This window comes from Chiloscyllium plagiosum, chromosome 1, assembly GCF_004010195.1.
Source record: "Chiloscyllium plagiosum isolate BGI_BamShark_2017 chromosome 1, ASM401019v2, whole genome shotgun sequence".
NCBI classification, from domain to species: Eukaryota; Metazoa; Chordata; class Chondrichthyes; order Orectolobiformes; family Hemiscylliidae; genus Chiloscyllium; species Chiloscyllium plagiosum.
In genome coordinates, this window is record NC_057710.1 from 88018481 (window position 1) to 88031906 (window position 13426).

The 13426-nt window shown below is 41.0% G+C and overlaps 1 protein-coding gene across 3 annotated transcripts in view; it reads left to right on the top strand.

The window, feature by feature from the left end:
- The window catches only part of scfd2 (sec1 family domain containing 2), a 320234-nt gene that overhangs the window by 277424 nt on the left and 29384 nt on the right, over positions 1-13426 (top strand). For all 3 annotated transcript variants that reach the window (XR_006311787.1, XR_006311785.1, XM_043691021.1), the window contains exon 6: positions 4884-5029. Coding sequence is in view for 1 of the 3 variants with exons in the window: in XM_043691021.1 (XP_043546956.1) it covers positions 4884-5029 (146 nt within the window). In the remaining 2 variants the exon portion in view is untranslated. The remainder of the gene's footprint in view (positions 1-4883; positions 5030-13426) is intronic.

The window sequence follows — 13426 nt, forward strand, 5'->3', positions numbered from 1 at the left end:
GCTTGACTGTGACAGAATCAATTTGCTTTCCTAGTTTATATGCAAATTATTTTGGCCAGATAATTATGTGATTTTGAAACTGCCCTCCTACATTTCTGGGAGTGACTGAAAGGCATTGAAAATCATTTTAATTGAACAAAATTGTAATCAGTTAACAACAAATTATTACATTTATACATCTATATAAACTTTAGATTAGTTACTACTATAGTATTAGATTCCACAAGTGATATATAGGCAAAAACATTTTTGGGGCAGTGGTTGTTGAATGTTCATGGTAAGTAATCTAATTATTAGCATAATGCATTTTTGAAATGATGAGCATGAATTGTTTTGAGCATGAATTATGTAATTTCTGTATGGCATGATTGAGTCACTATCAGGAAATCCACAGAGGAGCTAATGGCCTAGTAGGATTTTTGTTAGATGATTAATCCAAATACCCAGGTTCAAATCTCATCATGGCAGATACCTGGAAATAAGCATCTAATGATTGCTATGAAACCATTGCCAGTTGTTGGAAAAAAACATCTGGTTCAATAATGTCTTTTAGGGAAGGAAGCTGCCTGCCTGGAAAGAAACTGGTCTTACCTACATGTGACGCTCAGTAATGTAGTTGTCTCCTAGCTGCCCTCTGGGTAATTAATGGGCAATGAATGCTGCCCTAACCACGACACCTATATCCTGTGAATGAATAAAAGAAATCACTAGATGGGAGAAGTCAGTGTCAGGAATTAGAATACATTTCTGTTTTTGACACCCAGTCTCAAATCAGAACTTTTGAGTAATGTGTCACACAGAACAAATGCTTTTCCCTCACCACACTCTTGATGTGCTTTTTCAGCACCGCACTCTTGACCTCTCATTCCTAATGAAGGGCTTATGCCCGAAACATCAATTCTCCTCCTCGGATGCTGCCTGACCTGCTGTGCTTTTTCAGCACCACACTCTTGACTCTGATCTCCAGCATCTGTGGTCCTCACTTTCTCCACAGAACAAATGCAGTCAAGTTTCACATTGCCTAAGCATCAAATTCAAATCGTGTACCTAATATTGTACACTGTGAATATTTTCACGTCTGGCATCAACCATAATTTGTATTAGATTTCCTTTGCTATTGCTCACAGCAAAGTATGCGTTGTGATAATGTGATTTATGGTCTTTGTTAAAACCAATGTTGGAATTTTCAGATTCAACTTGTGTGAATGGCAAGGTTTTTATGTAATTCATTTCTATTATGTCTAGTTATATACTTAGTGAATTTATATTTTCATTTTTTTGAAGTTAAGAATCTGAAAAGGGTGGTAGCATAAATGCCACAGGTGGTTGAATAGATGAAAGATTTTTAGAAGGGAAATCATAAAGGAAATCAGTCGATCTGGGAGCCAAGAATGGTGTGTTGGGAAGAGACACCTTGAGCTGAAAATGTGTTGCTGGAAAAGCGCAGCAGGTCAGACACACACACACACACACATACACACACACACGCACACGCGTGCGCGCACACACACACACACTGACTCTGTTCAGGCGGGAATTGCAGGACTTTGACCCCAGTGACAGTAAGGGAACAGTGATGTTGTTCCCAGTCAGCATTGTTTGTGACCTGAAGGGGAACTTGCAGGTGGTGGTGTTCCCCTTGTGGGTCGGCCTAAGGAGCAGTCTTAAGTTACTGCAGTGCATCTTGTATGTGTATCTCAATGGTTGAGGAAGTAAATGCATACAGATGTGGTGCCAATCAAGCGGCTACTTTGTCCTGTATGATGTCAAGCTTCTTGACCATTGTTGGAGCTGCGGTCATTGAATGGGGAGTATTCCATCACACTCCGAACATGTGCCTTGTAGGTGGTGGACAGATATTGAAGAGATAGGAGATGAGTTAATTGCTGCAGAATTTACCGATCTTTGACCTGGTCTTGCAGCCACGGTGTTTATATGGCTGGTCCAGTTCAGTTTATGGTCAGTGTTAATCCCCAGAATTAATTTTGGGGAATTGATGATAATGCATTAAATGTCAAATGAAGGTGCATAGATTCTATCTCATTGGAAATGGTAAATTGCCTTTACTTGTGTGGTATGTATGTTACTTGCCATTTGTCAGTCCAGAACTGAATGTTGTCCAGGTCTTCTTGCATTTGAATAGGAATTGTCTCAATATCTGGGAAGTTACAAGTCATGTTTAATATTGTGAAGTGATTATAAAGATAGGATTTATGGACTTTTAGAGAGGTAAAAATTGATTAAGGTTCGTCAGCATGGTCTTGTGCAAGGAAAATCATGTCTGTCAAACTTGATTGAGTGTTTTGAGGAACTTACCAAAAAGGGTGAAGATGGCAGAGCAGTAGACATTGTTTATTTGAATTTTAGTAAAACCTTTGTCATGATTCCGCATGGTAGACTAATTAGTAAAGTTAGCTCACATGAGATTCAGGGTGAGCTCGCAAATTGAATACAGAATTGGCTGAATGGCAGGAGACAGTGAGTAATGGTGGAAAGTTGCTTTTCAGACTAGAGCTCTGTCACCAGAGGTGTTCCACAGGGATCGGTTCTGGGTCCTCTTTTGTTTGTCAGTTATGTAAATGATTTGGATGAGAATATAAAAGGCATGGTTAATAAGTTTGCGGACGACACCAAAATTGATGGCACAGTAGACAGTGAAGAAGGTTTTCCAAGATTACAAAGGGATCTTGATCAAGTGTGTCAATGGGCTGAAAAATGGCAGATGGAGTTCCATCTGGATAAATACGAGGTATTGCATTTTGGTACAACAAACAAGGGTAAGACTTATACAATTAATGGTAGGGCCCTGGGTAATGTTATGTAACAGAGGGCCCTGGGAGTGTCAGTACATAATTCTTGAAGTTTGCATCACATATAGACAGGGTGGTTAAAAAGGCATTTGGCTCGCTTGCCTTCAATGCTTAGTTTTGCATCGGGTCTCTGGCGCTGCGAGGCAGCAGTGCTAACCACTGCGCCACCGTGCCGCCCACGAATCACATATAGACAGGGTGGTTAAAAAGGCATTTGGCTCGCTTGCCTTCAATGCTTAGTTTTGCATATCTGAGTTGGGAAGTCATGTTGCGGTTGTACAGGACATTGGTGAGGCATCTTCTGGAATACTGTGTCCAGTTCTGGTCGCCCAGTTATAGGAAGGATCTTATCAAACTGGAGAGGGTTCAGAAGAAATTTACCAGGACTTTGCCAGGTATGAAAGGCTTGAGTTATAACAAAAGGTTGGATAGGCTGGGACTTTTTTTCACTGGAGCATAGATGTTTGAGAGGCAATCTGATAAAAGTTTAGAAGATAATGAGAGGTATAGATAGAGTTAGTTGCATTTATCTTTTCCCTCGGACGGGGGTTTTCAAGACTAAGGGGCACATTTTTAAGGTGAGAGGAGAGAGATCTAAAAAAAACTTAAGAGGCAAATTGTTTACACAGAGGGTGGCTCGCGTGTGGCATGAACTTCCTGTGAAAATGGTGGATGTGGGTGCAATTACGTTTAAAAGATATTTGGATAGATACATGAATAGGAAAGAAATAGGATATGGGCCAGGAGCAGGCAAATGGGACTGGTATAGTTTGGAATTGCGTTCGGCATGGACTGGTTGGACCAAAGGGTCTGTTTCTGTGCTGTATGACTCTATCAGTGAATATTCCCCCTTCTGACCACATGATGAAGGGAAAGTGATTTATGGAACAATTGAATAGGGTTCCTGTTATTGAGTTGATTGATCTCCAACAACTCACTTTGTGTTGGGTATGACTCGAACTAATGTTGAGATTTCTCTCTGACTCGTACTGACTCCAGTTTTGTTTGGGCTCCTTGACACTGCTGTTGGTCAAATGCTGCCTTGATGTCAAAGGCATTTGCTCTCACCTTAACTCTCTTGTCCATGTTTAGGCCAATTTTCTAATGATGTCAAGAACCTGTTGGTTCTGAGCATTAGTGATTATAGATGCTTATTAGGTTATGGCATCACTGGGTACTTGATCAGGGAAAGGAGTTGAGCGATTTGTATCATCAGTAGAAACCTCACAGAATTTGGGAGAAAGATAATGGGTAAGTGCAAATACCAGGAAGGAGGATGTGGCCATCAGGGTGATTTGGGAGAAAGTTCTTGGAGTCCAGAGGAACACTAGGATTTAATAGTTTTGCAAGTGTTCTGCTGATATTTGGGGGGAGAAGAATGTTAAAGACATTAAATGTTCATAAATCTTCATAAGCATCCCACCTCTACTGCAACCCATGACCAATGAGGTTTCCCAGCGGTAAACTGAGAAATCTGCCATCTTTAAATGAGACTGGCTAACTAAATATTGAACAGCAATTAAATCTTAGGTCTTTGCAGTCTGTAAATATTAGGATTCCATTATACAATACATCTTCAAACTCAACCATTGGAGTGCTTTTTGTTATAATCCTGCAACACAAATACAGTAAAGATGGAAAGAGTGCACATTTTAAATTTTTAAAAATTCAAGCATGGGATGTGGGCATCGCTGGTTGTGCCAGAATTTATTACCCATCCCTAATTGCCCAGGGGGCTGTTAAGAGTCAACCACATTACTGTGGGTCTGGATTCATATGTAGGCCAGACCAGGTAAGCATGACAGATTTCTATCCTAAAGGACATTAGTGAACCAGATAGGTTTTCCAAACAATCAACAGTGGTTTCATGGTCATCATTAGACTGTTTATTCCAGATTCTTTATTGAATTAAAATTCAACCATCTGCCATGGAAAACTTTGAACTGAGGTCCCCACAACATTACCTGGTTCTCTGGATTATTAACCTAGTGATAATAACACTAAGCCATTTGTCTCCTGTTGGGCTACAAAGGTGTGAAATTATTGAACAATATCATGTATACTTTCTTTCAGGTTGTTCCTCAGCATCTGCGTTAACATTTGACAAAGCCGCTAGTATTGTGGATCAAGCGTTTGAAACACTTCGGAGCATAACAAGAGCACGGGCGCACATGAAGCAGTTCAAGGCAGTGTATAGCCCTGGTGATGACATCCACCAGGTAAGGATATTAAATTTATTCAAATAGTCCCTTTTATGTCTTTAATGTTTGGTGAAGCATTTCTACTTCTCAGGATGAAAGATGTCACAAATACAAAATGAAGCATTCACTCTTCTCTTGATGAAGCACTACCAGGTCATATCTACCATATTGCAGATGCATAATCATCCCCACTTCCCCCAAGCACGTAAGCAGAGGCCAGTCAGTGAATTGATATTTTTGACAAGTTAATCTCTCACCAGACCCTTTCCTACCCATGGGTGGTTGAGAGGAGGTCGTTGGTTGGTTGGTTGGTCAAGTTGAGAAACATTAACCCAAAATTTCCAAAATCCAAATCTTTGGATATCGGAAATTCAAATGAATTGGGATATGTGTGTCAGGACCCTGCTGAGGTCTGAATGTACACATGTGTGGAAATTGCCCAGGAAGTTGAACCTTCCGTAAGGGTGATTTCTGCTGCCTGGAACCTTCTGTGGATCTCTCAAATACTGCACTGAGTGTTAGAAACTTGAGCAAGATATATGTGGGATTTACTGTGGATGAATCTACAGCACATTGACTTCAAGAAGGAGACTTGCTAACATCTTTTCAAGGCCAAGTAAGGATGGGTAGTAAATTCTAAAATGAATATGTAACCAGTAGCCTCCAAATACCAAAAACAAATAAATAAATTAAAAATAATTCCCCTGGAAATGTTACACTGAGCACCACCATCAAACCCATTTGACTGCACCCTTCACCTACTCCCTCCCCACTGAAAGACTTGGACCTGTAAACACTTAGGAGAAAGTGAGGACTACAGATATTGGAGATCTGTTGAAAACTGTGGTGCTGGAAAAACACAACTGGTGAGGCAGCATCCAAGGAGCAGGAGAGTCAACGTTTCGGGCATAAGCCTTTCATCAGAAACCTTTCACTGTTGAAGGGCTTATGTCTGAAACATAAGCCATTCGAAAAACAGAGCTCCAACAGCAAGATGCAGAGCCACTTTGTGCAGATTCTTTTGTTGGAAAGATTGAAAGCAAACTTATAAAGATGGTTGCTGGAGAGATATCTGAAGAATCACTTCATATCTTCGAACAGATTGGTACCATCAAACCTAAAGCTAAGAAAACAATATGGGACATTTGGAATGATGTCTGCAGAAGAACAGCTTCAAGTTAATGTAAAGTGTTAGATAGACATTGGTATTACATATGACATCATGAGCTTTGTAGATCTGTGTGAAATTGTTGAAAATGGTGACCTGAAAATGGATCTGTTGAAGTTAAATTTGACGCTAAATAATGGAACAATACTCATCCTGAAATTGCAAACTAAGCTGACAGACCCACACAATGGGATGAAAGAAACTCTGCAGATCAGCTGAAATGATTCAAAATCCTAGACCGGTAACCATCCACATACCACAAAACATTTGCAGCATTTTATAAGCCATTGAATGCTGAACAGATCCTGACAAATTTTAAGTTGTTTTCTCAAGTTTTGACTGTCTTCCTGCTGACTATCATCTCCAAGTAAATGGGTGTATGAGATCAATTCAGTATCAGCTGAGAAGTCCATCAACCCTCAAACCATGCTTGAAAAACAAGACAAAGGATTTGGAAAAGAAGAGAGTTCTCAAAAATCTGATGATTGCTACATACTGGACTAGCAGCATGGAGCAGTGGAAAAAGTCTGGAAAGGATCTCACTAAAACTTTGAAGAGATTTCACTATCTCATGCAAATCTTGCAACTATTTGCCAAAGCAAAGCTCTTTATTATACTTGATGCAAAGGATGGATACCGTTAAATGAACTACAAAAGCAGCAATTTCCTGACTGCGTTCTGGACACCATGTGGGAGGTACTGATCATTGCACATTGCCATTTGCTATTTCTACTGCTCCAGAACAATACTTTCGCAGACTACATGAGATAATAAATATCTTCCAGGAGTGTAAGCAAGTACAGATGATCTGCTCATTGGATGTAGAGACACAATGGAGAAGCCATCACAGAATTTGATCAGAACCTACTGAAACTTCTAGACAGAAGTGGCAGCTGAATCTGAAGCTGAGCAAGAAAAACACTACAACTGAAGATGATTGAAGTCAAATAAGTTAAATGCTGACACCCAAAGGACATTGCCCTAATACTGGTAAGTGGGACCTTTGGTAGAGATGCAACAACCTGTAGATGTGAAGGCATTTACTAAGACTGGTGAACTATCTCGCCAAGTTCTTATCTCATTTATTCATATGAACCTCTTTGCAAGCTCACTGCAAAGGATGTTCATTGATATTGGGGCATTGATGAGAAGCAGCTTTCACTTCATCAAACAGCAAATAATGGTGGTACAACCCCTGAGGGACTGTGCTGGCAACAATGAAGTTATCCTGCACTGTAGTGCAAGCAAGAAGGAACTTAGAGTAATCCTCATGCAGCACGGAAAAGCAATTGCTTTTGCATCCAAAGCAATGCATCGCTGCTACACAAAGATTAAGAAAGGAGCATTTTCATCAGTGTCTGTCTGGGAGAGAGTGTAAGAGATGGAATACTGACTACAAGCCACTTCAAAATATACTTCTCTGGTCACATCTATCTACTCTGAAATGTAAGAAATGATGTTACTTTTCTTTTAGAGATATCATTTGGAGGTGAAATGCCAGCAAGAAAAGTAAGTATAATCACCAATATGCTGTCAATGGTAGTGCTCCCTTTGAGGGAAGTTGTGACAGAGTGTGATATCTTATAAATTCAATGAGAAGCAACAGTATAATGTACTTTGGAAATCTGTTATGATCCCAGCTGATGGTAATGCTGAATAGATCCCAAAATGCAACCTGGCTTGATTTTTACCATTTGTTTACTGTTGATCACTGAACATAATCATGAAACTGCCAATATACTGTTAGCAAAAGAACATCAAAGTTTATTCACACAAAAGGAAAAAAAATGAAGTATTTGACACTCTGCAGGAATTAGCTGAAATGGTTTTATTACAAATATCGAAAAAATTCTTTTACTGTCAGTAATAACCTTACAATATTCAAGCCTAAGTGAAGAGTCACCCTGTCTCCATTTTTAAAGTTTGTTATTAGCACAACTGTAAATCCTTTATTTTCAGCAAATTTCTGCATTCGCACAATGTCCTTTCTTTTGTTAATGTTTCTTCTTGACACCTTGAAGCAAGCAGTTAATACAGCTCTCAAACAAAAACAGCAATTGCTGGAAAAGCTCAGCAGGTCTGGCAGCATCTGTGGAGAGAAATCAGAGTTACCGTTTCAGGTTGAGTGACCCTTCCTCTGAATATGTTCGGAAGTAAACCTGCATATTGCCTTTCTAAATAATCTTGTTTCTGTAGCTATTCCTCTGTGTCATCGGTCACCTTATTGATATGCAATAGCCCAATTTGGTTCCTCTCTTCTATCTTTGCTTCTAATGCACTGAATTATTCACTTCTAGGCTTCAAAAGACCTCACTTATGTGCATGTAAAAGGTTTGCAGAAACCTAGTGCTACATGCAAAGCTCAAAAATAAAATTAAAATAATGTACTTTGCCTCTTAACACACACAATGTAGAAATACAAATCAAATGTAAAACTATCCATGGTTCTTCTGTAAATACATAGAATTTAGGAGCACCAGTAAGCCATTCAGCCCTTCACATTTGTTCCACCGTTGAATAAATTAATGACTGTTCTGATTGTCACCTCAAATCCACATTCTTGCCAACCCTGTTAACCTTTTATTCCCTATCCCTTAAACAACAATTGCTTCTGCTTTAGGTATGGACTGGTTGGACTGAAGGTTCTGTTTCCGTGCTGTATGACTATGACTCTGAGTCTGCTTCCACCACTTTTTCAATAACCCTCTGAGAAGACAAAAATTACCCTGTTTCTATTTTAAATGGGCAACCCTGATTTTTAAACAGTGATCCCTTGTTCTGCCAAAAGAGAAGACCTATGTCCAACCTTTCCTCCTAAGACAAAACTTTCATCCTAGGCTTTAGTCTGGTAAACCTTATCCGAGCCACCTGCAATACACTAACAGTTTCCCTTAAATATTGTGCACTGTGATCTCATACCACCTACTTTTGTATTCAATTCCCTTCACAAAAGTGATAACAAAGCAATTTTCTAATCACTTGTGCCTATGTGCTAACCTTTTACCATTCGTGGACATGAGGACACTGTGATCCCTCCGCACCTCTGTGCTCTGAAATTGTTCACCATTCATATAATCTATTTCTTAATTATCCCTCCTGCCAATTTTGACCATTTCACATCTTCCCATGTTATACTTCATTAACCATCTCTTTGCCCACTTATTTAACCTACCTTCTGTAACCATCTCTTCACAACTTGCTTTTCTACCTACCTTTTTGTTGTCAACAAATTTGGCAACCACACCTTCTTGTCCCTTCATTCAAATTGTTTATATAAATTGTGAACAGTTGGTGTCCCAGCACTGATTCCTGTGTTGCATTACTTGTTACATCTGACAAATATAAAAAAAAAGACTCATTTATGCCTCCTGTCTGTTTCCTATTAGCCAGCCAATCTTCTATCCACACCAAAATGCTACCCCTCTTCACCACGAGCTTTCATTCTCTGAATAACCTTTGATGCGACATATTTTCAAATGCCTTCTGGACATGTTACCTCCCTAGAGAGCTCTAGTAAATTGGGAAAACTAATCGCTTGTACCTACAATGATTTCCCTTTTTCAAAACTTTGCCGGATTATCATGAGCTTATCTAAATGCCCTGCAATAACTTTTTTTAAAAACAGTAAAGGTTCTATTATTTTCCAAATAACTGTGGATAATCCAAGATGGAGGTCAGGAAAAAATTGTGGCGATAAGATCTCCTTTTTTGAGGTATTTTCAGTGTTAGAGCTGATTTCCTCAAATTCTAGGAGTAGTAATTATTGTTTTATAATTGCACCATTTAAAAGACATCTGATTGGTTATATGAATAAGAAGGCTTCAGAGGGATAAGGGCCAAATGCTGGCAAATGGAACCAGATTTATTTACGATATCTAGCATGGATGAGTTGGTCCGAAGGTTCTGTTTCCATGATGTATATCTCTAACTTGTCTATAGTTCCTTAATTTCTGCCTTGCTCCCTTTTTGAATAAAGGAGCTATATTTACTATGTTCCAATCTAAAGGAATCTTCCTGGAATCTAAAGAGGTTTAGAAATTTAAAACCAACATGCAAACTATACAGCTAGCTACTTCTTTTAAACCCTAGGATAACATCTGTCAGACTCCAGTGACTTGTCAGCTTGTGTTCCAATAATTTATAGCTGAAAATGTGTTGCTGGAAAAGCGCAGCAGGTCAGGAAGCATCCAAGGAACAGGAGAATCGGCGTTTTGGGCATAAGCCCTTCTTCAGGAATTCCAAGGAACAGGAGAATCGACGTTTCGGGCATAAGCCAGGAGTTTCTGCTCCAGTTATATCACGCTGCCACCGCTGCAGCCACCACCAGGAGTTCCTGCTGTGGGCCCACTGCAACCAGGAGTCCCTGAGTCCGCTGCCAGGCCTGGCCACCATCAGGCCAAGAGTCCTGCTCTGGCTGCCACCCTCCAAAATGTCGCCTTGACAGCGCCACCACCTTGAGTCCGCTGTCACTGCCTCCGATCACTGGAGGAGCTTTGCTGCCACCTGAAGAAGGGCTTATGCCCGAAACGTCGATTCTCCATTCCTGAAGAAGGGCTTATACCCGAAACGTCGATTCTCATGTGCCTTGGATGCTGCCTGACCTGTCTTCGCTTTTCCAGCAACACATTTTCAGCTCTGATCTCCAGTATCTGCAGCCCTCACTTTCCCTTCCAATAATTTATAGTATTGAATTGAGTTGAATGATTTGTTGTCACTTGCATTTTCTAATGAATAAAACAGTAAATGACAGTGAAAAGTTTTAACTGTCGCCAACTGTCAACTGTCAATCCGGCACCATTTTGAATAGCTTAAGAAGAAAAAGAGTAACTGAAAGAGAGTCTGTCTCCACCATGGGTTCTGAGCAAGCTCACCAACCACACCTGCACCAGCCCTCCTGCACTGCCTCACTGCTGCCTGCACTGATGTCACCAACATAGGAGTCACCGTTCTTTAGACGCCATCTCTTCACTACTGGGCCCACCTAAACCAAGTCACATGCTGCCCCCACACTCAGCCCGCAAACAAGAGTCTCAGGCTCTGCTGCCACCGCTACCTCGTCGTTAACTAGGACTCCCAGCTCCAGGCATCCTGACCACAACCAGGTGGCTTTGCTGTTGCCTCAATGATGCCAGGAGTTTCTGCTCCAGGCATATCACGCTGCCACCGCTGCAGCCACCACCAGGAGTTCCTGCTGTGGGCCCACTGCAACCAGGAGTCCCTGAGTCCGCTGCCAGGCCTGGCCACCTTCAGGCCAAGAGTCCTGCTCTGGCTGCCACCCTCCAAAATGTCGCCTTGACAGCGCCACCACCTTGAGTCCGCTGTCACTGCCTCCAATCACTGGAGGAGCTTTGCTGCCACCTGCCCTGAATACCGGGAGGATGTCCTTATCGCTGCCGCGACAGCCTGCTCTCACTGCCGCTCTGGTACTGCCATCTAACCTGGCCAAAGATAACAAAGCAAAAGAGAAAGAGCAGAAGTAACAAGAAAAAGAAGAAAGAAAACAAATGAGAGTGGATGAACTCCAGGCAAGAGCCCTCCTATTCCATCCCCACCTTGGATCCAATTTACTCAGTATTACTTAACTCGTATTTGTAAATATCTCAAGTTTCCCATTCTCTTTCAATTCCTGATTTACAGCTACTTCCAGGATGCTACAGGTATCCTCTCTAGTGAAGACTGACATATTGTCTGCCATTTCTGTATCCTGGACATTGGACAGTAAATATACTCAATTACCTGACCTGCACAGCCTTCTGTAGCAATGAATTCCACAAATTCACCACTCTCTGGCTAACGAAGTTTCTCCTTATCTCTGTTCTAAAAAGTCTTCCCTTTACTCTGAGGTAGTGGTCTTGGATCCTCATCTCTCTTGCCAATGAAAACATCTTCCCTCTCAGTATTCTGAAAGTTCCAATCAGATCCCCCTTATCCTTCTAAACTTGACCAACTGTAGTCCCATAGTCCTCAAACATTCCTCATATGTTAAGTCTTTTATTCCTGGGATCATTCTCACAAACCTCCTCTGGACCCACTCCATGGCCAATACACCTTACCTGAAATATGGGGCCCAAAATTGCTCTCACTATTCTAAATGTGGTCTGACCAATGCTTTATAAAGCCTCAGAAGTACATCCATGCGTCTATATTCATCACGAGCTGAATGACAACCTTGTATTTGCTTTCCTAACTACCGACTCAGCCTGCAAGTTTACCTTAAGAGAATTCTATACTAGGACTCCCAATGTTCATTTGCACTTCCGATTTCTGAATTTTCTCCCCATTTAGAAAATAGTCCATGCCTCTCTTCTGCCTACCAAAGTTCATGACCTCACACTTTTCCATGTTGTACTCCATCTGCCACTTTTTTTGCCCACTCTTCTAACCTATCGAGATCTTTCTGCAGTCTCCCAGCCTCTTCAATACTACCTGCCCATCCACCTATCTTCGTATCATCTGCAAACGTAACCAAAATGCCCTCAGTTCCTTCATCCAGATTATTAATGTATAAAGTGAAAAGTTGTGATCCAACACCAACCTTTGTGGAACACCACTAGTCACTGGCTTCCATCCTGAGAAGGACCTGAACTCCTAGGTTTCTCTGTTTGACAACAGGGCCCTGTCATTAATTATATAAATCCTGCCTTTGTTTGTCTTAACAAAATGCAACGTCTCGCAATTATCCAAATTAAATTCTATCTGCCACTCCTTAGCCCATTGACCCAATTGATCAAGATTCCTTTGTAATCCAAGATAATCTTCTTCACTGTTCAGTATATCTCCAGTTTTGGTACCATCTGCAAACTTACTAACCATGCATCCTAAGTTTTCATCCAAATCGTTTACATAAGTGACAAGCAACAGTGGACCCAGCACCAGTCCCTGCGGAACACTACTGGTCACAGGCCTCCAGTCTGAAAAACAACCCTCCACCACCATCCTCTGTCACTGACCATCAAGCTAATTTGTATCAATTGGCAAGCTCTCCCTGAATCCCATCTGACCTAACTTTACTAATCCGTCTACCTTGTGGGAACCTTGTCATAGGCTTTACTAAAGTCCATGTAGACCACATCTACTGCTCTGCCCTCATCTATCTTTTCGGTCACGTCCTCAAAAAACTCAAATCAAGTTTGTGAGAAATAATTTCCCATGCTCAAAGCATTGGTCAGACCACATTTAGAATAGTGACATCACCTACCTAATCAATCCTTGTCTCTCCAAATGCATGTAAATCACTTCTTTCAGAA